At 53.3% G+C, this 26,629-nt stretch overlaps 1 protein-coding gene across 3 annotated transcripts in view; it reads right to left on the bottom strand.

The window, feature by feature from the left end:
* Positions 1-26,629, bottom strand: part of PTPRN2 (protein tyrosine phosphatase receptor type N2) — a 1,025,817-nt gene that overhangs the window by 508,987 nt on the left and 490,201 nt on the right. For all 3 annotated transcript variants that reach the window (XM_054495208.1, XM_054495209.1, XM_054495207.1), the window contains one exon: positions 25,828-25,907. In XM_054495208.1, coding sequence (XP_054351183.1) covers positions 25,828-25,907 — 80 coding nt within the window. The remainder of the gene's footprint in view (positions 1-25,827; positions 25,908-26,629) is intronic.

The raw sequence follows: 26,629 nt of genomic DNA on the forward strand, positions 1-26,629 counted from the left end.
ATTTTTTTCAATTTCAAGTAATGTCAATAAAAGTGATTTTCATAAACTAACCTAGAACAATTTTTATGGCTGGGGAGACACAGGCTCACCTGGGAATTTCTGAGTGTGCCTTCATGGTTGGGCCATCTGCAGCTGGGAACTAAAAGGGGCTTTAAAAATGACTGACACTGTAGGAAAATCTCACAACTGGAGCAGATGAGCTGTAGTGACTGAGGGAGAAACATGAGCTGGATGAGAAAGGAGGGCCTGTAGGCACCACGGGAAGGGCCCAGCATCCTCTCACAGCACAGTGATGTGGCTCTGACTGTTTGATTGACGTGCAGCTAAAGATCACGGAAAAGGGGAAACAGCAAAGAAGGAAAAGAAAATAATTCAGGACCAGCTTTAGCTTCTCATATTATGGGAAATTCTGAAGAGGAAGGAATGGTATGACAAAATGGAAAGAAAAATTTTCCTGATATGTTTTATAAAAAACACATAAAGAGGTTCAATGGGTTTAATGTGGTAAAAGGAGATGTATTTAAACATGGCAGGCATTTGCCCGAAGCTGCATGTAAATAAGCCGTGGGACAGCCACTGCGGAAGATGCAGAGGCCCCAGAGATACAGAGACACCAGAGATGCAGAGACCCTAGAGATGCAGAGACCCCAGAGATGCAGAGACTCCAGAGATGCAGACACCCTAGAAATGCAGAGACCCTAGAGATGCAGAGACCCCAGAGATGCAGAGACTCCAGAGATGCAGAGACTCCAGAGATGCAGACACCCTAGAGATGCAGAGACCCCAGAGATGCAGAGACTCCAGAGATGCAGACACCCTAGAGATACAGAGACCCCAGAGATGCAGAGACTCCAGAGATGCAGAGACCCTAGAGATGCAGAGACTCCAGAGATGCAGAGACCCTAGAGATGCAGAGACCCCAGAGATGCAGAGACTCCAGAGATGCAGACACCCCAGAGATGCAGAGACCCTAGAGATGCAGAGACCCCAGAGATGCAGAGACCCCAGAGATGCAGACACCCCAGAGATGCAGAGACTCCAGAGATGCAGACACCCTAGAGATGCAGAGACCCCAGAGATGCAGAGACCCCAGAGATGCAGAGACCCCAGAGATGCAGAGACTCCAGAGATGCAGAGACCCTAGAGATGCAGAGACCCCAGAGATGCAGAGACCCTAGAAAGCATGGGGGCCCTAGAGAGAAGTCACTGACAAACAGGTTTTGGCTAAAAGTTACTATTCTGATTTAGGGCCAGTGTGAAGTAGGAATGTGCCTATGGGGTGTGATGTAAACACAGCTCTCTGAAATTTTCCCATGCGTGGGCTGATTCGACTGTGCACTGGTTCTGAGACCAAGAAGAAAACTGCTGAAGTCCCGCAGTGGGACAGGGTTGGGGACAGGACACTCCTCAGGAAAGAAAGGGCACACCCTTTCTGCAGACACTCAAAAAGACTGCTGTGTGGGATGGCGGTTAGAGCGAGAGAGGAAGACATGAAGGAAAAACACACGTTTACGGGCTGTTCTTGTCTGTGAGTCAAGTCTATGAAACATGCCATGAGATTATTTTCTGCGGTTGATTATTCATGCAACACACACGTCAGAACACCTTCAGGTGGCCCATGGGTGAGGTCTTGCAGGGGCAGCCTCCTCTCCAGAATCTGGCGACCAGGAGAGGCCCTACGGCGGGTCCAGTAACGGGGGTGCACGCACCTCTCTGCCCATCCCACACCTCTACATGGCTGCTCCCAGGCACCAGAGCCTCCACCTACCCCAAACCAAGCCCTGCCCACAGTGTGCCCCGCAGCACCGTCAGCCCCGCCTTCCATGATTGCAGCTGATGTGGCTGGGGGCGCGGGCACCATTAATTCCTGACTCTTCCCCTCTGTCCAATCCATCACCAAATCCCACTGCTGGCACCTCCAAGACACCTGCAGACTGCAGCCCGCATGCCAGTGCCCAAGGTCAGGCCAGGTGGCCCCTGCCTGCTGCTCATCCTTCGTGCACTGCCCAGCCGTCCCCTTCACTGTGGTCAGAGCTGTGGGTGGTAAGCCACCCAGGTGCCCAGGCAAGAGACCAAGGGCACGAGCTGTTCCAGTGTAATAAAATATATAAAATAAGAATACTTATACTAGATATAGATCATAGATATGATTATATATGAATATCATTAATCATTAGTAATCTGGCAATTACTCTTTATTCCAATATTATAATAGTCTTTGCTCTATAATCATAACCTAGGAAAAACCAGGCAATACAGAGATAGGAGCTGAGGGGACATAGTGAGGAGTGACCAGAAGACAAGTGCGAGCCTTCTGTTATGCCCAGACAGGGCCACCAGAGGGCTCCTTGGTCTAGCGGTAACGCCAGCGTCTGGGAAGACACCCCTTGCCAAGCGGACTGTGGTCTAGCGGTAGCGTCAGTGCCAAGGAAAAACACCCGCTACTTAGCAGACCGGGAAAGGCGGGGGGGGGGGGGTCTCCCTTTCCCCGGGGGAGTTTAGAGAAGACTCTGCTCCTCCACGTCTTGTGGAGGGCCTGACATTAGTCAGGCTCACCCGCAGTTATCTGGAGGCCTAACCGTCTCCCTGTGATGCTGTGCTTCAGTGGTCACGCTCCTAGTCCACCTTCATGTTCCATCTTGTACACCTGGCTCTGCGTTTTAGATAGCAGTAGCAAATTAGTGAAAGTACTAAAAGTCTGATATGCAGAAATAATGGCGTAAGCTGTCTCCTCTCTCTCTCTCTCTGCCTCGGCTGCCAAACAGGGAAGGGCCCCCGTCCAGTGGACACATGACCCACGTGACCTCACCTATCACTGGAGTGGCTCACTCTCCTCACCCTGCCGCTTTGTCTTGTATCCAATAAATATCAGCGCAGCCTGGCATTTGGGGCCACTACCGGTCTACGTGTCTTGGTGGTAGTTGTCCCCCGGGCCCAGCTGTCTTTTATCTCTTTGTCTTGTGTCTTTATTTCTATGATCTCCCGTCTCCACACATGGGGAGAAAAACCCACTGACCTTGTGGGGCTGGACCCTACACAGAGCGACGCTTCTAACGGGGCCCTGTTCCAGACCCCACTGCCTGTGGATGGAGTCCGGGCTGAGGCCCCTTTCTCTCTGTCTGGTTCTTGCTGCTTTTTTCAGTCTGGAATCTTTGGAGGCTCTCGCTCTGCTCTAACACAGACCTTCTCCCACACACTCCCTCCACCTGGAAGCTCCTCCTGCCTTCGTATTGGCCTTGGTAACTCCCGCAGGTCCTGCTAATCTCGCCTGAAAGGTCACCTCTGCCAAGGAGTGTCACCCCGCCCCTGGACAAGGTCAGATCTCCTTAATGGATGCCCCAAGCCATCACAGTACGGCCACCAAGCACTCCCCGGGGCCTCACCCAGACAGAGGCCGGGAGCAGGGGGGCACACCCGGCTTGTTCTCTGTCCCCAGAGGGGCGGCGGGCACTGGATTCTGTGCTCAAACAGTGGGTGCTCTCTCAGTCCTCCCGTGAGCCCAGGGGAAGAGTTGGGAAAAACACATTTGTAAAAATCACTTTTGCGTACATTTTTCAACAGAACGAAATACTTCCATGTGCCCAGGTTTAGGACGGGCAAGAGAAGCCCCGGAAAGGGCGCTCAGTTTGACGATGGGATATTGTCGTGTGCATCCCATCACCAACCACAGCAGACACGTTCTCCACAAAGCTCGGTCAGCTGCTGGAGCAGAAGTGTGCTGGACTTGTGCTGCTGCTTCTCCAGTGTCCGGTGAGGCCTATTTCTTATAGCTACATTTTGCCAGTGCTGCTTTTCAGTGATTCTTGTTCAGTGCCTACAATCAACACAGCAGGACAGTGGCTCTCCCTGGCAGCGCCTCTCGCTGACCCCCTTGGAGTCCTTACAGAAGCTGCTCGTTAAGTCCCATACATCATCCCAGGTCAGGGGACGGTGAGTGGCCGTCCAGCATGGAGGAAGCAGGTGCAGCTGTGCCACCCACATCGGGATGCATGCTCCACTCGCGGCATTCCAGGCTCACCATGTCGCCCTTATCTGATGATCAGGCACCTTGGATGTGTCCATCAAGCTTTTAAAATTCACAGACAAAAACAAAAGATGCACTAGACCCACCCAGCGACCCCAAGGTCATGCCCTCTGTGGTTACTGGCAACTCGGGGATGCTGCCCAGCTCCTGATTCCGCTCAGCACCTGTGGGCATGGGAGTATCTATCATCAATCCTCTGCAATTCTATTTTATGATAAATACAGAAATGACCCTTAACCCACCTTTCCCTCCTTTTTGCTTTTTCCTATCAACACCTGCCCAGCACACCGCCTCTCAGCAACCACAGAGTGAACCAGAAACTTTGCTCTTCTGCTGTGCCCACAGGAAACAATCTCCCGACAGCCTCCCATGACTGTTCTGCTAGAATCATCAACCTTGGGGAAAAACAGGATTTGAGATGAACTTCCACGTTACAGGCAGCAAAGCCCAATGACGATGGTCTCTTTTTCAGGACAAGCATTTGGATTCCATAACACAGTCAGTCACAGACCGAGCAGGTGCACCCGAGGAATAGCCCCTGCAGTCTCACCTGCTGGCCCCACGACTGAGTTCTGGATTCTTTCCTGGTCTGTGTTTGGGAAACACACGTAACACTGTGGCACTGTGGCCTGGAGTGGGTGAGGCAGATGGCCGGCCGCCCTCCCCTCCTGAGCAAAGGGAAGTGGGTGCATGGAGGACCCCAGAGAGCCCAGGCCCCGCTTCCCCGTGAGGAAAATGACCGCAGCAAAGTCTCCAAGAACCCAGCCTCAGCACCCCCGCCACTCCCCAAAGCTCCTCAGCGTGGCTGCTTGGGGCCCCTCATCTGCCTCCATCTGCCATGTTCATGTGCACAAGGTCCACACCGGCAGCCAGACCACACCTGGAAAGACACACAGCGAAAGCTTCCCAAGGAACACGGGCCATGAAGGAGTTAAAGTCCTCAGGTCTACGGATACATTATCTTTTTTTTCCTTGCTTCCAGCTAATCTGTTTAATGGGAAAGTTTCCCTCCTCACAACCCATATAAAGAATGCTTCCTTAGTTGCTGGCTTCACAAATAATTACCTAGAAATAAATAAGTACAATGATCTATTGTAAGTAAATCTGCATAAAGAAGAGTTTTCTTTTCTTCCATGAAAATCTAGCCACTTACTGCAGTAGAATCACCACACTCCGTCTGCGCACGGTGACACATCACTGCAGCCACACTCCGTCTGCGCACGGTGACACATCACTGCAGCCACACTCCGTCCGCGCACGGTGACACATCACTGCAGCCACACTCCGTCCGCCCACGGTGACACATCACTGCAGCCACACTCCGTCCGCGCACGGTGACACATCACTGCAGCCACACTCCGTCCGCCCACGGTGACACATCACTGCAGCCACACTCCGTCCGCGCACGGTGACACATCACTGCAGCCACACTCCGTCCGCCCACGGTGACACATCACTGCAGCCACACTCCGTCCGCGCACGGTGACACATCACTGCAGCCACACTCCGTCCGCGCACGGTGACACATCACTGCAGCCACACTCCGTCCGCGCACGGTGACACATCACTGCAGCCACACTCCGTCTGCGCACGGTGACACATCACTGCAGCCACACTCCGTCTGCGCACGGTGACACATCACTGCAGCCACACTCCGTCTGTGCACGGTGACACATCACTGCAGCCACACTCCGTCTGTGCACGGTGACACATCACTGCAGGGTAGAAACACCCCCATCTCCCGTGTGGCCCCCAGCGGCCGCCATCGCAGGTCTCGCCATCTCGCCGTGTGTGTGTAACCTGCTTTCTCCTGAGCTCCCACGGCTGTGGTCGCGCTGCTCCGTCTCTGTCTGTCTGCACGTGGCTGCTCTCTGTGTCTGTGCCTTTGCGAGGTGATCCCCTCTTCTGCTAAGGACACAGTCACGTTGGATTGGGACCCACCCTCACGGAGTCTGACCTCCTCTTATTGACATCTGCAAAGATCCTATTTCCAAATAAGGCCACATCCACAGGTAGCAGGGGTTAGGTCTTGACCATAACTTTCTGGAGGTCTCATTATCCCCACAGCAGGCGTCACCCAGCAATGGTTGACAGAGCATCCATTGCACACTAGGCAGCCTGCTAGAGACATTGCATTCATTACCTTTGCATATTTATGAACATGGGAAGGTTTTGCAAAGTGATGAACGGCATGGAAAGAGGCCATGCAGGCCTTGCTAAGAAGGACGGCCTGGAGGGATGAAGAAGGACCTTTCAAGGCTTTTTGTTTGAATCGAAAGTTTCCTTTATTAAGTTATTTTACAAAGTGAGCTTGTATCAAGGCTGAGCTTTCAGCACAGTATTTATGAGCTGCATTTCTTTCAAAACATTCTATCAAACTGACATTTCCTTAAATCAAACTGACCTTCCACAATATGGAATAAATCAGGTGGTTTAACTCTACTGACTAAAGAGTGTTTTCCCCAACCCTGAGACAGGCGGCTTTGTCCCTGTCGCTCAGCTGCCGACTCAGTGAAGGGTGATCGTGGCAGAGCGGGCAGCCGTCGGGCGGTGACTGATTACAATCATCTGTTGCGATGCATCGCAAATTAAAGGGACAAGCCCAGCCAAGCTGCTCTGCTCAGAGAGTGCGCGTCCCGCCTCTGCAATTACTGATGTGCACAAAGGACCCAGGAACCACTTAAAACAAGGGGAGGACTGAGTCCACGCAGGGATGAAGCCGCAGGCACAGTACCCATGCGCTTGACTGCGGCCCCGCAACCCGCCTGCCCCAGACACCTGTTCCGAGGGAATCTCCTCCATCCACGTGCTGCTGTGGCTCAGACCCCAGGCACAACACAAGCGCTCGGCAGAGAAATGGACCGTGCTGCCAATGCACTCGGCGCTGAACCATCATTGAGGAGAGACCGGCTGCTGCTGGGGCCACCCTGGGGCTGCAGCATAAACAGTTGTGGTGGCAAAGTGGTGTCCACAATTATGTGTGTCGTCCATGAGCACACTGGCTGTGGACAGAGGAAGCCTGTGGCTCCAGGGTTGTCGTTTCAGCACCGCTGCCCATGGTCCAAGAGCCGTAGCTGAGATGCGATGGGGGTGTCCTTCATCACCCGTCCCCGGGACCACACCTGAAGGACCTAACAATGATCCTGATGAGAAGGTTGTTAACCTGTCAAAGCATCAAGACAAAACATCACACAAGCCGCTCTGAGCAGGAACCCACTAGCGACAGGGCCCTTCGATCCAAGTGGAAGTGCCTAATGCCACTTTTTTGATGAGCAGAAATGGCAGTTAATAATTTAAGGCAAAAAAGGAACACAATCCAGTATGACAGTTGTTCCCCAACCAGAGGGAGTGCCCATGCGTGGTGTCCCATGAAGGCGGAGCCGGGCATGAGCACGGCCACGGTCCTGCTGTCAGAGCAACCTCATTCCACAGGGTGAGCGTCTCGCACCTCGGTACGGAAGCCCAGGCCCCACGCCGACTTCTGCAACAGCCTCAGTACAGCGACGGGCGACAGCCATGGCACGGAGCATCCAGCACAGAGGTTATCTGAGGTGGCCTCACATCTGCTCACAGCAGAGGAGCGTCAGCCCAGCTCACAGATGGAGAAAACAAGGCTGGAGGAGACCAACGAGTCCAACATCACAGGTAAGTCAAGGCTGTGGGACTGAAACTCAGTCCTGTGGACACCAGCCAGGGCTGCAGGTGCTGGCTCTATTCCTGCTGTTACAGTTGATGCACACGTGTGCATGTGTGTGTGGGGGTCTGCAGTTTCCCAGGCACTGTCAGTGGCAGTGAAAGGTGATGGCGTGCGGGCAGCCCTCGCAGCCCTCGCTCACTCTTGGCGCCTCCTCGGCCTTGGCGCCCACTCTGGCCCTGCTTGAGGAGCCCTTCAGCCCACTGCTGCACTGTGGGAGCCCCTTTCTCGGCTGGTCAAGGCCTGAGCCGGCTCCCTCTGCTTGTGGGGAGGTGTGGAGGGAGAGGCACAGGCAGGAACCGGGGCTGTGCACAGCGCTCACGGGCCAGCATGAGTTCTGGGTGGGCATGGGCTCGGCGGGCCCCACACTCGGAGCGGCCAGCCAGTGCTGCTGGCCCCAGGCAGTGAGGGGCTTAGCACCCGGGCCAGCAGCTGTGGAGGGTGCACCAGGTCCCCCAACAGTGCCGGCCTGCTGGCACTGCGCTCGAATTCTCACTGGGCCTCAGCTGCCTCCCCATGGGGCAGGGTTCAGGACCTGCAGCCCACCATGCCTAAGCCTCCCCCTTGCTGTGGGCTCCTGTGTGGCCCGAGCCTCCCCAACAAGTGCCGCCCCTTGTTCCGCGGCACCCGGTCCCATCGACCACCCAAGGGCTGAGGAGTGTGGGCTCATGGCGCAGGACTGGTGGGCAGCTCCGCCTGCGGCCCCAGTGCAGGATCCACTAGGTGAAGCCAGCTGGGCTCCTGAGTCTAGTGAGGACTTGGAGAACATTTATGTCTAGCTAAGGGATTGTAAATACACCAATCAGCACTCTGTGTCTAGCTAAGGATTGTAAATACACCAATCAGCGCTCCGTGTCTAGCTCAAGGTTTGTAAATACAACATTCCGTGCTCTGTAACTAGTTAATCTGACGGGGACTTGGAGAACCTTTATGTCTAGCTAAGGGACTGCAAATACACCAATCAGCACTCTTGTGTCTAGCTAATGGTTTGTAAATACACCATTCAGCACTCTGTCTAGCTCAAGGTTTGTAAATACACCAATCAGCACTCTGTGTCTAGCTCAAGGTTTATAAATACACCAGTCAGCACTCAGTGTCTAGCTCAGGGATTGTAAATGCACCAATCAGCACCCTGTCAAAACGGACCAATCAGCTCTCTGTAAAACAGACCAATCAGCTCTCTGTAAAATGGACCAATCAGCAGGATGTGGGTGGGGCCAGAAAGGGGAATAAAAGCAGGCAGCCCCAGCCAGCAGTGGCAACCCACTCGGGTCCCCTTCCACACTGTGGAAGCTTTGTTCTTTCACTCTTTGCAATAAATCTTGCAGCTGCTCACTCTTTGGGTCCACACTGCCTTTATGAGCTATAATACTCACCGCGAAGGTCTGCAGCTTCACTCCCGAGGCCAGTGAGACCACGAACCCACCGGAAGGAAGAAACTCCGAACACGTTCAAACATTAGAAGGAACAAACTCGGGACACACCACCTTTAAGAACTGTAACACTCACCGCAAGCGTCCATGGCTTTATTCTTGAAGTCAGTGAGACCAAGAACCCACCAATTCCGGACACAGCAGGTCAGGGAATGGGGTGCCCTGCAGAGTTTCCAGAATGCAACCATGACAAAACCTAATACCAACTAGCTAATGACCATTCTACACACTTACACACATATCTATGTGCTCAGAAAGTAAGACACTCTCAGTGAGAGACACACACTACACACAATCACTCACACACACAGTGAGACATGGGCTCATACAGCAAGACAACACACATGCTCAGTGAGATACCACAATTCTACCAGCAGGGACCATCTCAGCAGAATGTGGCCGTGCAGGGGCCTGTGCCTGCTGCTAGAGGTGATGAGGTCCCAGCCTCCAAGTACAAACCTTCCCACATACAAGGACAGAGAAACCTGGGGTGAATTCCACATAGTTCACCTAAAAAACAGGCACCCCAAGCAAGTTGGGGTTTAACCGCATTGACTCTGGCAACCTGAACATGTGCTGGGTGTCCAAGTCCAGGGCTCAGAAGCAGCTGGAGAGCCTGGGACATGCACAGCATTCTCCTGGGGACGTCTCTCAGGACCTGTTACCCAGACGACCAAGACGAGATGCCCAGGACAGTCACAGACCCCAGGAGAGCACGGGAGGTGCATGAGGGAGCTGTGGGGCCAGAGACTGGGGCCACAGCCACGGGGGAGCTGGGGGAGCCTGGGGAGCCAGCACTGTGAGGTTGCTTGGACACATCAGTCATGCCAGACACTGCCCCATGGTTTCCTGTCCAGCTATTTGCTGGAATCTGGCTGCTAAAAAGAGAGCCATCTACACACTGTGTCTGAGGGATGCCAAGGACTCCTTCCTCCCCAGACGCTCCTTTTTCTTCTCCTCAAGGCCTCTGTCATCTCCCACTCACCGAAGCCCTCCCTGTGCCAGTGATTTCCAGAAGCTGACTGGTGGCGGGGGGACATTTTCTACTTGCAGAGGAGGGAAGAGAAAGGGTCACCCTCCCCGCAACGGAACTGACTCCTGGCTCAACCCCATTCTCCTCCAAGTCACAGCATGGCTCTGTGATGACTGCGCTGGGCTGTCGGGTGTCCCCGGGGAAAGGAGTGCCAGGGCCTCCTGGGGACGGGGCACAGAGTGGCCAATTTTATGGATGATGGATGCTTCACCTGCTTCCAAAGGGGCTGCAGGCAGTGCAGGTATAAACACTCAGCTTAATAAAGACCGAGGCTGAGAAACAAGTAATCCAGGGGAAGAAAGGCAGAAAGATGGTGCTGCGCATCTGGTAATTGACTGTAATCTGGCACACTTCTGGGTGAGAGAAGCTAAGCAGGTGAGCACAAAATCTGGGAGTGAGATTGCCGACTCGAGACGAGAGAAACGCGACACAGGAGTGGCTCTGACTGTCTGGTGGCAGGAACCATGCGGTTCACCAGGAACACCAACGTCTCTCCTGGCCATGGGCCCCAAGATGCACTCAGGCGTGTTCTGGCTGAGAGACTGGGAGGAGCCTCCTCAGCAGCTTCAGGTGAGTTTTCTCAATGAGTTTCTTACCTCGCACCCCTCATGAAAACCAAGGACATAAGATCATGGGGGAGTCCTGTAAGGTCTACCAAAGACTCACTCCAAAATGCAACATGCAGAATCCTGCAGTGAGCAGGGGCATGGTTTGAGGAATATGGGCCTCCAGAAGCAGCTGTGTTCACATGGTCCTCTGACCAAGTCAGAGCCAAGTCTCAGGTCAGTGCTGAAAGGGCCCTGGGCTAACGGGCTGCAGCCGGAAAGACAGTGGCTGGCAGGGCAGATGGAGCTGGCAGACCCAGGGGGAGGGCAGGGGCTGCCACGACCACACGGCCCCCACAGGTCAGATCAAGGTTTGTGTTTCACAACCAGTGGATAATGAGTTGAGTTGTTCACTAAACTGACGCTCAGAACTCTTACTCATTTTCAGAACAGTAAAGTCAAGACTCCACGAGGACCTTAAAAAATAACATATTCTGGATTTAATTACAGATAAAAGAAATCTGACTTCTATTAAAAGAGGAGAAATTGCGTATTTAAAATGGAAATTACCCCAGAGCATGGGAATGGCACTGTCTTTCTGTCTTATTTTAGAATAAGAAATTATGCGGCCATTCAATTCTTGAAGAAAATGTTTTTAAAAGGGAAGAGGTGGATGGGCAGGACTGCATGCAAAGAGTTTCGTTCAGGGAAAGATCCTGCCCTGGCTCTCTAACCTCACACAGGGACGGGCTTTCTTTCCATGCCTCAGTTTACCTATGTGTCCCACATCCCTCTGACATGATGTTGTGTGTTTCTATTTGTTTCCTCTGAAAATCACATAATAATGCTGCTTTGTTTCTGTAGCAAGGAATGGCTGTGAGCTTGGGGGTCTTGAGGCTTGGAGGCATCACACAAAAATAAGACTCCATCAGCAAGAGGGTGTGCCCCCTCTGCCTCCCTCTCCGTTCGCAACCACCAGCCTGGGATGGCACCTTCCATGAGGTGGATGAGTCCCCTCCATTCAAGGCCTTCTCTACAAACAGCCACCCTTCTGGCTCCAGGATGAAATGAGGCTCTAAATATGGGCCCTACCCCATGGGGCTACCAGGCTCAGGGCCAGGGCCGACAGGCACACTGACCTGCAGGGTGGCTACCCCAGGCTCTTTCTGGAGGTTTTGCCACAGAATGTGTTCTAAGCTGTGCTGCTTCCTTTGCAAAGCCTTCAACCACCTCCCAACTCCTCAGTATGGAAGGGCTCTGAGTGCTCAAAGGAACACAGCCTTTTCAGCTGGCATCACAAGACATTTACAAAACACCGTACAGAAATTCCAAAACCAGGCACTGTGGAGAGACAGAAAGCAGTTTTCCCTATAAGAGAATGTTAATGCTAAGAGCATCTTTAGAAAACACACACCTGAGTTGTGGCAACTCTCACCTGGTGAAGTCCCTTATGAATACGTCCTTACCCAGATTGTATACTTTATGGAAAAATTAATAATGCCAAGCAGACGGCAAGGCTGGCAGGTGACCCTGGACCTCAGGATGTGACACAAAGGACCGGTCCTCGTGACTTGAGCACATCCCTGGGACATATGGGGTGGCTGAGGGCTCTGCGGAGAGAAACACTTCCTCACTGGGGCCCTAGGCCTGTCAAGCGGGAATTAAAGATAAAATCTTAAGCAGATTTTCAATCATCTTCCTTCAATATCAGCAAATCCCACAAAAATTACAGTAGGGAGTAGTTATAGGTTGAAAGGTTAGAGCTGGGGAGAAAAACAGGCTATATTTTCCTGTTTTCCTGAAATTTCTCTTCTTACACCTAGCAGCTAAGCAGCCTGCTGCTGTAGTTACTGTTCACGTTGTTACAGCCACAGGACGGCTGAGGTACGTCAGATGGGGGGAGGGCAAGGGAAGAGTTGAGATGCAATTCTTATTTCCACATATGTGATAATGCTATTGCAATGCTTTTCAGCGAAGCCTCCTCCTGCACCCAGGGTGTCTCCTGATGCAGAGGGGCCGTTTCCAATGCCTTTCGGTCCTCTACCTACCCTGCTGCTGCTCCGGCCAGCAGGCATTTGCTGAGTGTCTACTGTGGAGCAGCTCCCAGCTGGCAGGGGGCAGGGGTTTGTCTTCAGGAGCTCCTGGACTGCCGCTGTGAGTGGTGCTCAGCTCCAGTGCCATCGAGGTCCCTGGGGGCTGCTCCCAGTGGCTTGCTGGCCTTGCCTCCAGGACATGTTCTGAACCTCTGGGGTGGGGCCCAAGAGTCTGCATTTTTAGCAACCTCCAGCGAATGCTCAGGGGCCCCGTTTGGAGAACCACTGTTCTACAATCTTGAGAAAAGGTTTCTGTAACGGGCTGGAGAGTGAATGTTGGAGGCTTTGTGGGCCGGGCAGTCTCCACCATGACCACGCAGCTTTGCCTGTGGGGAAAGCTGCCAGAGACAAGGCGTGAAGGAGTGAGCAAGTGACAGAGTGAGCGAGTGAGTGAATGAGCACTGTTCCCACCAGGCTTCCTTCCCAGAGCAGCACACCAGGTCAGGCCGCGCCACGGGCAGCACACCGGGTCAGGCCGGGCCACGGGCAGCACACCGGGTCAGGCCGCACCACGGGCAGCACACCCGGTCAGGCAGTGCCGTGGGCAGCACACCGGGTCAGGCCGGGCCACGGGCAGCACACTGGGTCAGGCCGGGCCACGGGCAGCACACTGGGTCAGGCCGGGCCACGGGCAGCACACCGGGTTGGGTCAGGCTGGGCCGCGGGCAGCACACCGGGGCAGGCCAGGTCACGGGCAGCACACTGGGTTGGGTCAGGCCGGGCCGCGGGCAGCACACTGGGTTGGGTCAGGCCGGGCCGCGGGCAGCACACTGGGTTGGGTCAGGCCGGGCCGCGGGCAGCACACTGGGTTGGGTCAGGCCGGGCCGCGGGCAGCACACTGGGTTGGGTCAGGCCGGGCCGCGGGCAGCACACTGGGTTGGGTCAGGCCGGGCCGCGGGCAGCACACTGGGTTGGGTCAGGCCGGGCCGCGGGCAGCACACTGGGTTGGGTCAGGCCGGGCCGCGGGCAGCACACTGGGTTGGGTCAGGCCGGGCCGCGGGCAGCACACTGGGTTGGGTCAGGCTGGGCCGCGGGCAGCACACCGGGGCAGGCCACGTCACGGTGTTCTTAGAATTTGGTGAGGCGGCAGGGTCGGAGCAGACGGGGTGGGGTCTGAGGACAGCCGCCAAGGCTCTTCCTGTGGGGTGGCATGGACCTTGCAGCTGGGAGATGGCAGGACTGGGTATGGGGAAAGGAGGGAGGAAGGCAGGCATGCTGGGCTGGAGGAGAGCTGAGCCGGGGTGGGCACCAGGACTTGGGGGTCCAGGCTGTGCAGTCCCAGAGGAAGAGCGGCCCATGCCAGTGGCCCTGACTGAGCAGAGCAGGCCGGAGCGTGGGGACTTCATCCCTCACTGTCCCTCACTGTCCCTGTCACTCCTTCAACATGAAGTAGAAAGCCAAGAAATGACGCAGGTGACTGTCTGATCAGGCTCACCGGGTGCTGAGCTTGCTGTCCCTGTGGGGTGCTCATGCTCATGGCAGCCGAGGGTATGGTGCAGTGCACAGGAGGTCCAGGCCACAGCTCCCATGCCAGGACCATTAAGGACCCCATGCAGTGGCTGGACTGCAGCTGGGGCAGGAGCTGTTGGGGAGGTGGGTGCCCAGCACCACCTTTGCACTTGGCACCACCTTTGCACTCAGCAGAACAGAGGCCGTGCATGGGCCTGCACTGGTACGGCTTCATTTTAAACATGCTCGTCAAACCCCGCAAACCGCTGGAACCGGGTGCCTACTGAATGTGAGCACTCAGCCCAAATCATCACTGTGAACTAAGATGTCTACACCTGCTTCCTTCTAAACAGAAATGCAGATCTCTCTAAGCAGGAAGCACCTTAATATACCTGCTTCCTTCTAAACAGAAATGCAGATCTCTCTAAGCAGGAAGCACCTTAAGCTCCTGCCACCAGCATTCATTGGGGGATGTCATTTTGGTCAGTCAAGGGCTGTGAAGCTGATGGGATTTTCAATTTGTACCATTTTATACCACATGAGGAAACTGCCCATGACTTTTCATTCTTAACTTGCTTTCTCATGGTTTACAACTCTAGTAAGACAAGGTGTTGATAAAGTGCAAACTGTCTTTAAATTTAAAAGGTCTAATTGTACATCCACCTTTAATCAGTGCTAAAACATCAACACAGATTAAAACTTCCCTTCCCAAGCTGCCTGCCAGAGGATGTGATAACCCTGCTGCTGACACCGTCTTCACGTGCTCTCTGTAAGCCGTGGACTTTGCATCATACGAATCATTGCATCTCGTTAGTGAAGCGGCCTCGTCTTGACACTGAAGACAGTCCAGTGAGGAGTGAGCAGCACTGCAAGAAGATGTCTTAGTGCCTGACACGGTGGGTCTTATCAGCTCAAGATCCTCTCCCATTCTTTTTAAACACAATTTTTAGAAATAAGGTCTCCCTCTATCACCCAAGCTCAGGGGCAGTGGCAGGATCACAGATCACTGCAGCCTGGAACTCCTGGGCTCAAGAGATCCTCCCACCTCAACCTCCTGTGTGGGACTTACAGGTGCACCACCACGCTTGGCTAAATTTTTAAATCTTTTTGTGGAGATGGGGTCTCACTATCTTACCCAGCCTGGACTCAAACTCCTGGTAAGTGACGCTCCTGCCTTGGCCTCCCAAAGTGCTGGGACGACAGGCATGGCCACCATGCCCCCATCTCCCCCATTCTTTACCCCCCAAAGTGCTGGGATGACAGGCATGGCCACCACGCCCCACCTCCTCCATTCTTTACCCACGATTGTTGGTATTCTTCTAACCCCATGACACCTTACTGTCCGCTTGTAGCCAAGTAAAGAACACTACTGAAAAGAGAGTACTTCATGAGGATTTGCCGCGGCATGTTTCCCACTCCAGGCATTCGTGGGATGCCTAGGCACGTGAGGCCAATTGACATCTTGAGTGAGCAATGGCAACCAACAACTTACAAACTGCTCAGACTTTACATTTTGCTCTCACATCAAATTATTCCCACTTCATTTGATCTGAATGTAACCTCGCGGAGTGTAACTATTGGCCCTAGCTGACAGAGAAGGCACCCTGAGGTTTGAAAATAGTCAATGAGTCGTCCAAAGTCACAAAACAAGCAAGTAGCTGGGAGGGTGCTGTGAACTCAAGTTCTGAACTCCAAGCTCCTGTTTTTCCCTCTTCCATTTCACCAGCCTCAGCTGCCATGAAGTGGCACAGAACATCCAGGCAGGGATGGAGAGGCTGATACCTGACCTAGATTGGTGCCTAATCCATGGGGCACTGCACTATGGCCAACACAGCAGACATCCAAAAGCAGGGAATGACCTAGAGTAAGGAGGCTCCATTGCCCTCAGCTTCACTAGGTAAGCAGCCAACTGCTGTGGAGGTGCTCGTGGTGGAGGTGCTCCTCCTGGTGATGGAGGTGCTCGTGGTGGTGGAGGTGCTCGTGGTGGTGGAGGTGCTCATGGTGGTGGAGGTGCTCATGGTGGTGGAGGTGCTCGTGGTGGTGGAGGTGCTCGTGGTGGAAGTGCTCGTGGTGGTGGAGATGCTTGTGGTGGTGGAGGTGCTCGTGGTGGAGGTGCTCGTGGTGGTAGAGGTGCTCGTGGTATGGAGGTGCTTATGGTGGTGGAGGTGCTTGTGATGGAGGTGCTCGTGGTGGAGGTGCTCATGGTGATGGAGGTGCTCATGGTGGTGGAGGTGCTCGTGGTGGTGGAGGTGCTTGTGGTGGAAGTGCTCGTGGTGGTGGAGGTGCTCGTGGTGGTGGAGGTGCTCGTGGTGGTGGAGGTGCTTGTGGTGGAGGTGCTCGTGGTGGTGGAGGTGCTCATGTAGGTTCTAAATGCCATTCAGTTGAACCCTTTTGGTTCTGCTGACCAGCGTGCATTTAACCCACTCATCCTCACCCAAGGACTCTTTTCCAATAACGCAAATTCCTAGAATGCTGTCCTGGCCGATAAGTCGGAGGCCTGGTGGTGTGCAGTGCCCTCCTTATTAAGAACGATTACAGGGCCAGGGGACTCAGGTGCCAGCCTTGCCATGTGAATCATCAGGTAAATTTTCAAGAATGGGCCTTCAGAGCTTTGGCATTCTCATGCTGGGAGGAAAAGTGCAAAGAATCAGAAGCAAGGCCTGAGAGCCCAGGGGCCTTGGGCGTGTGTTGACCAGGTAAGACCTGCCTGTGACAAGCGTCCCCAGCAGATGAGCTTCTAAGCAATTGCTTCCCAAGTGCTGAATAGCCTCATGCTGGTTCCAAGTACTCAGGGACCCCTCCCTACCCATCCCAGGCAGCTCTGGGACTTCACTGAACCTCCCCTGCCTTCCAACCAAGAGCCACTTTTCCCGAGTCCTGGTGTCAGGAGGAACTTTCCTGGGCTCACCAAGGTGACTCTGTGTTAGTCTGATCAACTGTGCACTCACAGGGGACACCAACTGCCAAGGGGTTTGTGCCAAGGGGTTCGTGCCACACACTCCAGCTGCTGTGTAGCCCTGTAGGGTCCCCAAGCACAAGGAGACAACAAGGGGAGAGTTTCAGATGCCAACAGGCTGGTAGAACATAATTTTTTAAATAACTGAGCCTTTCAGAGTCTCTCAAGTCATAATATTTGGACAATTCATGTCTCAAGACCTGAGCTTGTCCAAAGGGGCCCATAGGAATGGCAGAGCAGGAGAAACCCTCCGCCCTGCCCAAGATGGCCCAAGCTTGTGACCTGGTGCAGCTACAGGGCAGGACTCCTGGGCTGACCATCAGGGACCCAGGGCAGTGGCTTGGCTGTAGCTGAGGCAGGATCTGCTGGGGAGGTGGGTGCCCAGCACCATCTTTGCACTCTGCACCACCTTTGCACTCAGCACCATCTCTGCTCCTCTGCCCCTACTGCTTCTGTTGAGTTGCCATGGGAACTGGTATTGGTAGAACTCCCAAGAAGTGGCTTCTGGCAGACATCGGCCTCCCCTCAGCTCAGAGACAGCCTGTGAGCTGCGGCTGCAGGAGGAAAGAGCATGGTGGGCACCTGTGTGCTGGCTGGAAGTCGTGTCTCCAGGTGCCTGGGGGAGGGTGTGGGCCCATGCGTTGGCCTCAGGGCTGCACTGGCCTCCCCCTGCAGGCTCCAAGTGCACCTTCCTCGGGCACCCCTTGCTTTCCTCCTTCAGGTCTCAAATCAATGCCATGCCAAGCTGCTCTGCAGCACACAGCCCTGATTTAAAATGAGCCACTTTCTGCTCCGGTATAAAGACACTACCCTTTCCATGCGGAGATGAGGCTACTTCCTACTAAGGTATGAAGACACTGACCTTTCTATGCGGAGGTGAGGGAAAGAGTGGAAACAGCATTCGCTTATGGACAAAGAGCAAAAGAAAAGGCTGTGAAAACAGGCCTGGCAGCCTCACATCATGGAAGGAGCAGGGCTTCAACACAGCAAAACAGAGAGCCAAGTGGGCAGCAGGCTCCTCCTGCAAAACCTGAGGCCTCGTCCCGCAGGCCCACAGCCCAGCGGCATCTCCACCAGCAAACGCGGCTCCCCGGGACTCCCCTCCAGCACAGCTCACCTCCAGTGGGCTAGGACGGCTACCACAGGAGGACATATGTGTTCTGGCCACGGCCGCCAGCCATCCTGCCATCCTCCCGTCAGTCTCTAACCCCACGGGGCCTGAGGCAGTGAAGACAGAAACCCACGTGCAAGGAAGAGTAACGCTTGGGAAACTCAACGATGCCCACAATGTGCTCCGTGACCCCCAAACAGTCAGCAAAACCCCCTCCTGCACATCCAGGGTACAGGGCCTTCTGCTGGATTTCACCTCCCCCGGCAGCTGACTGCACCCACATCAGAGCCTCCTGCCGACGATCCCTCTGCTGGGAGGCTGGGCGTTCCGTGGAGAGAACAGCTGGGACCCTCTCAGCAGCCTCCCAGGCATCAGAGGGCGCAGGGAGGTGGTGGTGATTCACTGTGTTTCTAACAAGTCCTCTGGCCATGGAAGCCTCCTGCACATGTGAAAGCCTACAGAGAATCCCAAGAAGTTCAAAACTCTCACTCATGTTTTTCAGAAGCGGGTTTTACAAGTTTTGGCATGAAAGTTTGGCGTGAAAAGGTCTCAGTGGCATTTCTATGGGTGTTTATCTAGGCTGCTCCCAAACCCCAGCCAACTAGGGGTGGCCACCTATGACAGTCAGCCCCTCGCAGTGGACGTGCCAATGTGGCTCCCGAGGTGGAGAGAAAGCTGGAGGCCCAGGGGGCTCTTATCCCTGCTCAGGGTGTGAATTCTAAATGAACATGAAAGTGAGGACGAAATGGAACCTGCTCTCCCCAGCAGTGAGTTGGAGGGGGGCCAGGTGCTCCCCAGCAGTGAGTCGGAGGGGACCAGGTGCCAGCCTCTGCCAGCAGGATCAGCATTGCTTGCTCATTTGCAGGTGAGAATGAGCTGCTCCCATTAACGGTATTTCCAGTGCATAAACCCCCTCTGTATAAAAATGAACACAGAAAAGTGGCTGCTGAGCAAGACAGTTTCCTAGCCCTTCGTTTAGCAGCATCCCCGAGTGTCCCTCAAATGCGGCTCCTGGAGTTCCACGCTGGTAGCGCTGTCAATGATGGTGATGCAATTATTTTCTACCACAGCGTTGTCTGCGCTCAGGGTAAAGCCATGATGAAGGCGGCTTTCAGGACTGTAATTACAGAGCCATGGGTGGCCTCTGTCCTCGCAGCCGGGAAGGTCAGCACAGGTCCTGGGTGCTGCCAGCCCCGAGCTCCACTCCTGCAAACGCTTGTCAAAATGCCAGAAGTAATTACCTGGCTGTTCAGAATGGAGTCATGGGGTGCAGCTCCTACTATCTCCGATTCCCTAAAGCCTCCATCCAAACCGAAATTTGTTTACAACCTCCCGGGGCTGCAGCCACGGGGCACCTGCTCTTCGGCAGCAGAACCTTGCCATAGTCCTTACCAATGCTCCTGTCTGCCGGTCTCTCCGGCAGCCCAGGGGAGGCGCTCCTGTGCAGGTGGGAGTTCTTGTTCCATGTCCAGCCCACGTGGCCCTGGACACAAGCTGGGGCTGGTTCACACACTGCAGCTCCCCTCCCCACCCCCAACGCAGCAGGTCCAGCAGGAGACGGGCACTGAGCCTGCGGGGCCCGCTGTGCAGATCCCACCAGCACCACCGGCCCACCCTTCGCACACCGTGTGGCGCCCTCCACTCCTTCATCTTTTTCTCTTAGAGGCCCCTCTTTTTAGTTACTCCTCATCGCCTGTGTCTGTGTCGTGAGTCAGGGATGTTCCAAGAGCAGGAGGAGAGCGTGGTGCTTCCCCCTGAGCATCTCCCTTTCCCACCCTGGGTGACACAGCCAGGCGAGCTGTGGGATCCTCAACCTCGTGGCTGCGGAGCAGCAGGATGAGCACGAGCCCCACACCAGCCACAGCCGGAGCCCAGAAGCCCCCAGCCTGCGCTGATGCTGGCGGCAGCTCAGCTCCATGGAGGACGTGACGCAGCGGCCCACGTGCAGCAGAACCTGGGGCCGGGCTGCCCAGGCCACACCTCCAGCCTCACTGCTCTGGCGCTGTTTCCTCAGCTGCGCCCTGGAGGTCTGGCGAAGGGGAGCGCTGGGATCCCCTTGCCTGGAAGACCCTTGAGGAGAGTGCAGGTCCTTGGAGAGTCACTTTCATCAGTTTGACAGGTGTCTCATTCACCTGCACATGGAGGCAGTTTTCTCAGCAAGTGGCTTTTTTGAACATTTCCAAAGCATCCTCCTTCACTTCTAATAAGAGTGCAACTTCCCTTCCACACTCACAGCTCAGGAGTTCCTCTTGTCTTGCTCCAATCTCTTAATCATGAGGGTGGTACCGGAGCACGGATGGGCTTCAGGCCCCACCAGCGCACAGCTCCACCTGGCGTGGCCTCCCTGGGGAGCTGGTGTGTGGGAGTGTGGATGGCTTTAGGCCCCACTGCTGGTGACCAGCGTGCAGCTCCACCCGGCGTGGCCTCCCTGGGGAGCTGGTGTGTGGGAGTGTGGATGGCTTTAGGCCCCACTGCTGGTGACCAGCGTGCAGCTCCACCCGGCGTGGCTTCCCTGGGGAGCTGGTGTGTGGGAGTGTGGATGGCTTTAGGCCCCACTGCTGGTGACCAGCGCACAGCTCCACCCGGCGTGGCTTCCCTGGGGAGCTGGCGTGCGAGAGTCAGATGAGGAATGTCTGCCGCTTGTGGACCAATGCTGCGGTGAGGCACCCCTCCCCCTCCCCCGGGGCCAACCTGCCTGTGTCCACCTCAGCGGAGCTGATTCCATCAGCTGCAGCAAAACTCAGGCCCAAGTCCTTCTCAGTGGCTGCTGAAGATGAAGTTCCCACACTATGAAGTCCAATTCTGAATTCTACCTTGCCAGCCTCTTACTGGCATGTCCTTGGCACACTGGACCCCACATCCAGGCTGCACCATTCTCATTCCTTTCACCTTCAGCCCCTGAGACCCACACTAGTCCCCGTGCTCTGCCCAAAGGCCAGCTTCTCTGTGGAGCCTCATCTAAGCCCTGCCCTGCCCTCCCCGATGTGCCATCCACTGCCCCTAAGAACTCCCGTCTGAACAGCCCTGGCACCGGGGTGGGGGGGAGCTTCTGGAGGGCAGGGCCACTGACTTCCAGAGTGATATTGCCTTAGGAAGGTGTGATGCGTTGCCCAAGACAGAATCTGCACAGAGTGGACCAGACTGTGAAGCACCGATGCCTGCCTGGGGTCGATAGTTAAGGCTGGCTGGATTGTAAGTATGTGTTATAAAGGAATTCAGTTCACTTTGCCATTACGCTTTTCAAAATAAACACATTTGTCGCTTTACCAGAGGCCAGAAGCCTGGGCAGCCCTTGCTCCAGCAGACAGGCCTGTGACTAATGCAGAACACTGCGGGCTATGGGGTCCAGGCATTGGCACAGAGTCCAGTTCTGAGCTGGGATTCAAGAGAGGCTCATGAGAGAAGAGGGGAGCCTTTTCCTCCATGTGGACACGCTACATATGAGACGCGAAACACAGACAGCAACACAGCAGACATGAACCTGCTCTGACACTTACCAGCTTCACAAAGACACTGAACAGGCAGAAGCAGGAGGACGTCACAGAAAGTCACCGTACCTCTGAATACAGAGGCGCCGCTACTGAAATGACACGGGGTGCCTCTCTAACGGGCTGAAAGAAACAATGGCAGCTGAATGCCATGTCTTAGAGGCTGTCAGGTGGAGGATGCTGAGGTCAAAGGGGGAAACTGCTCAGGACAGGAGCCCCCCATGGGCCTCACCCCCACCACGCAGGGCTGAGTGCCAGAGACACACCCTCCTGGCGCCCGAGAGGGAATGTTTGAAGAAACAGCCTGAGCTCGGCCTGAAGGAAACTGGGCAGAGCACGGGAGGGGATTCCTGGCAATAAGCTCATAAACCACAGGCAGCCCCGCAGGCCACCAGGTGGGGGTCTCTGCAGACTGGGAGCCACAGGCAGCCCCGCAGGCCACCAGGTGGGGGTCTCTGCAGAATGGGAGCCAGCAAAAGCAAACACTGTTTCTAAAGGATGATGAATTTCCTTTTCTTTGAAAGGAGTAATACAAAAATTGATCAGAAATATACTATTTAAGAAGAAACTACCAAGGAAATGAAGAATAAAAAGGATTTTTCTGTTCTGCCAGTTCGACTACGTGACTGAGCCACGGAGATTAAAAGTAGCTACCAGTCATTTCTATGTACTTTGTGGTAGAGTTAAGTGCCTCCTTGAGCAAAACCTACTTATTTTTAATATTCACTAATACCCTGTGCTCATACCCAAGGTCATAAATTAGCAGAATTCCCGGGAAAGCATTGCCTAGGATAAAGAAGAGACTCTGAATAATGAAAAGCAGCTGCCCTTCTCATTTGGCATCAATACCACGTGACGTTTGATGGGGACTAATGTGGGATTAACTACACGCCTATTCATTAGGTTTTGTATCATTTTGTATAAAATTAGCAAAATGAATGCCCTTTGAGTTCTACCGCCAGGGTGATCTCCCTGCATTAATAACAGCAGCCTCAGGTCCTCAGGCCCTTGAGGGAACCAGACGCAAACAGCCATTGGGCTTCCAGGCAGCTGGCAGGTGGCAGGTGCAGGCAGCACCTAGCACTCCCAGTAATTTCAACAGCAGGCTCTCGAGTTCCGTATGTTGGTAACACAGGCACCACCACACATCCTTCCAAAGGGGTCCACCTATCACCATAGGGCATTTGTGATGACACTATTAGGATTCCACATCATCTTTTAAAACAGAAACCACAAGAAACTCCTATTGAATTTGAAATTCTTCCCTGCTATCATGTCAGCCTGTCTATGTCTCACCTGAAACTCAGTAAGAAGCTCCTCTTCACCGTGCTAAGCACTCTCCCAAGGCTGATGGGCCAGTCACCGTGCTAAGCGCTCTCCCAAGGCCGATGGGCCAGTCACCAGTCACTGACCGTGCTAAGCGCTCTCCTGAGGCCGATGGGCCAGTCATCATGCTAAGTGCTCTCCCAAGGCCGATGGGCCAGTCACCACACGTGGGCATGTCCACTGTCTAACTGCAAGATCTTCACGGTCACAAAGTTCTTTTTTATAATCTCTTGGGTTTTTTTGTTTCTTTGTTTGTTTTTGAGACAGGGTCTCCCTCTGTGGCCCAGGCTGGAGTCAAGTGGTGCAATGTTGGCTCACTGCAACCTCTGCCTCTTGGGTTCAAGTGATTCTCCCACCTCAGCCTCCCAAGTAGCTGAGGTTTGCGCCACCACACCCCGTTAATTTTTTTGTATTTTTAGTAGAGATGGAGTTTCACCATTATTGGTCAGTCTGGTCTTGAACTCCCAACCTCAAGTGACCTGCCCACCTTGGCCTCCTAAAATGCTGGGTTTACGGGCGTGAGCCACTGCACCCAGCCAATCTATTTCTTATATAGCATCAGGCACATTCATGACACCATATAGAATTATTCAAAATAATTCTTTAAAAATCATGCATGAATGTAAACAATTTTGCACACGTTCGAGAAGCAAGAAACATTCTGAATCACACAGCCACAGGAGTTAACATGGATGCACTGGTGCAAGTTAGCAAATTCAGGTGTTTAGAAAGTTGTCAATATGAGACTCAAACGTACATTTCCTGTGTGGCTCCCCCTTGGTGCAGCACTTCGATAAATAACATGAACACATTTGAAATGACCAAGAAACTAGCTTTCAAATAATCAACCTCATTTTCTCTAGAGAGCCATAAAATAAATCAAAGGTCCTTGTCTGTGAGTACATTGTTATGATTTTTAAAAATATAACAAGATTGCCATTCCTAGCATCCTTGAGGTCCAGCAAACCTAATTCCAGTGGCATTGCTCCCCAGTACTGGAGAAACTGCCAATCATGGAATAATTATCAATGCATTTCTGCATAATACCTGATCACGGATTTGGTCTTAAATATCTCCAATAATCACTTCTGACAGGGAACTGGAGCAAGCGAAACAGAAGCCATGGAGGGAGGAAGCTCTGGCAGCCACGAGGCGCTGAAGCCATTGCTGGGACCCCCCATTCCTCTTGCGTGGGAGTGTTTGGCCTGGATCCCACAGACTTTTTGTGCCAGGACCACACTGGACCGCCCAGCTGGAGTAAGGATGCTGGGCTGCTTTTCCGAGTTGCACCCCAGCTCCACAAGCCTCACAGCAAAGTATGGCAGCAAAATGAGACTGGGGACTCAAGTTTCCACAAACCTTAAATCAGACTGCAGAAGTTTAGTACGACTTTGCAAAGCACTGTATTTCAACCCCAAATTCTCAGCCCCCTAAATCACCACCTTGAGTAAAGGAGTTACTGAGAGCACGAGGATATCCCATAAGCAAAACCCGCAGCAGCCAAAACAGATAGGACCAGCAATTCACTCCATCCCTTAGAGCATGGCGGCTACTTCACACCTTGATTACTCTCACTGGAAAAAGAAACTTCAAGTTTACAGGGTGCCAGTACAGTGACGCCTCAATCAACGAGAACTAAGTATTGAAATCCCAAAACAGAGTATTTTGCTGCATTTTACACTGGGAAAAAAAGACACAAATTTAAGCAAAAAAAAAAAAAAAGTTCACAGATTTAGCAATATAAAGTATTGGCTAAAACCAAGAGTCATTTCCCGCTGTGGCTGGGTCAGTGTGTTCCGCCCCGTCTTATCAATGATTACAGAACGGGAGCACCCTGCCTGCGGAATGGCCCTAATGCACGGAAAACCGTCAGGCTGAGGTTCTGTTATGCTTCCTGTATTTTTCTTACTAGGCAGGAAGATTAAGCAATACACTCTACAAGAGTTTTCAACAAGTTAAAAAAAAAAAAAAAAGGTAGGTTGAGGAAAATGCAACATTGTGTCCACCACCCCATTCTGTTCTTCAAGACTCTGGAGAGTAAAGCTTTGTGTTTTTCACTCAATGACAATTATTAATCATAAAACAAAGATCACTCAAGCTCTATCTGTAAGTACATCTCAAAAATGTGTGATTCGCAATGCCTAGAACCCTGGGCTCTAAACAGTGAACCCGTCTGGAAGTCGGCCGGTTTTTACTGAAACCTCCCAGATCCTTTGTGGTGTCTCTGCCCACCGCAGTCGGGAGCAGGGCCAGTGTGTGCTCCTGGTCTGGTACAAAATGAAAAACCTCAAAGCAAAATTGCACGTGCTCTGCACACACTGGGATTACTACAAACACCAAATCTTGCTTTTCCAAAAGCCGGACTTGTTCTCGGTCACTTGCAGCCCTGTGTCTCCTGCCTTCTATCTGAGCCAGTTCCACGCATCAGGGCAGCCCAGTCCCTCCACACAGTGAAATCCCAGACGGTGCCCACGGACAGCCACATCACCCTGCGACTGCCCCTCATCCCCTCACTGCACACCAGCTTTCCACGGAAACTGAGACTTTCCTCTGGGTTGCCCCATGTGGGTAATGAGTCTCTCTCTGCCTGGCTGTGCATGTGCGTGTTTGCGTGCATATGGGTGTGTGTGTGCACATGTGTGTGTGCGTGTACGTGTGTGCGGAAACAGCCTCACCTGTGGCCTTCTCCACATCCTCAGTGGTCACGTTTTGGACATTGGCGCTCACTTTGAAGGTCACTGCTGGTCCGAGAACCCTGGAAGGGATAATTTAAAATCAGTTCATAAGGAAGTCTACGCGCTACACTGCTTTTCTGAAAACGACGTGGAAAACACTGGTGTGTTTTTAAAAATGCAAACATCCAAGGCCACTGCGGCTCCAGGCGTCAACTCCACCGGACATCGGTTTTCTTTCACACCGTGACCTTTGTTTCCATTTGCCAGGAATTCCGTTTTTGGGCTTTGCTTTTCCAAAACACACATCACAGTGTAGTATGCTATCCTAAAAAATTCAAATCAACCTCCGAACCCAGCAACAGCAAGCAGATATTCTTGCTACGGAAAAAGAAAAGTTGTTATTGAAATAGATTTTAGTCTTTGGCCCCCAAGGGAGATGTATGAATCAAGAGCAGAGAGGAAAGAGACTAGTATTTTTTAAATTCTTTTGACAGGAACCATTTAAAAAACTACCAAAGTCATTAAGAACTACTCTGTATAAAAACAACTGGCAGGGAATTGCTAGACAGGAATTATCAAAATTGTTTGAAGCTTTTTAAATGCTATGTCAACCACAATTTTGAAAAAATACATTACTTTTTAAACCATTTAATTCATCTGAAGACCCCATATGCAGCAGGAACTGATTATTGTGCCTACAGCCATCTCAAAATGAATTAGGAATCCAGGGTCCATTCCCAAAGACAGACAGACTGACCCCATGTCCACAGATGACAGCCATAGATAGCTCTTCCTGGAACAG

The sequence above is a fragment of the Pongo pygmaeus genome, chromosome 6, assembly GCF_028885625.2.
Source record: "Pongo pygmaeus isolate AG05252 chromosome 6, NHGRI_mPonPyg2-v2.0_pri, whole genome shotgun sequence".
Taxonomy (NCBI): Eukaryota; Metazoa; Chordata; class Mammalia; order Primates; family Hominidae; genus Pongo; species Pongo pygmaeus.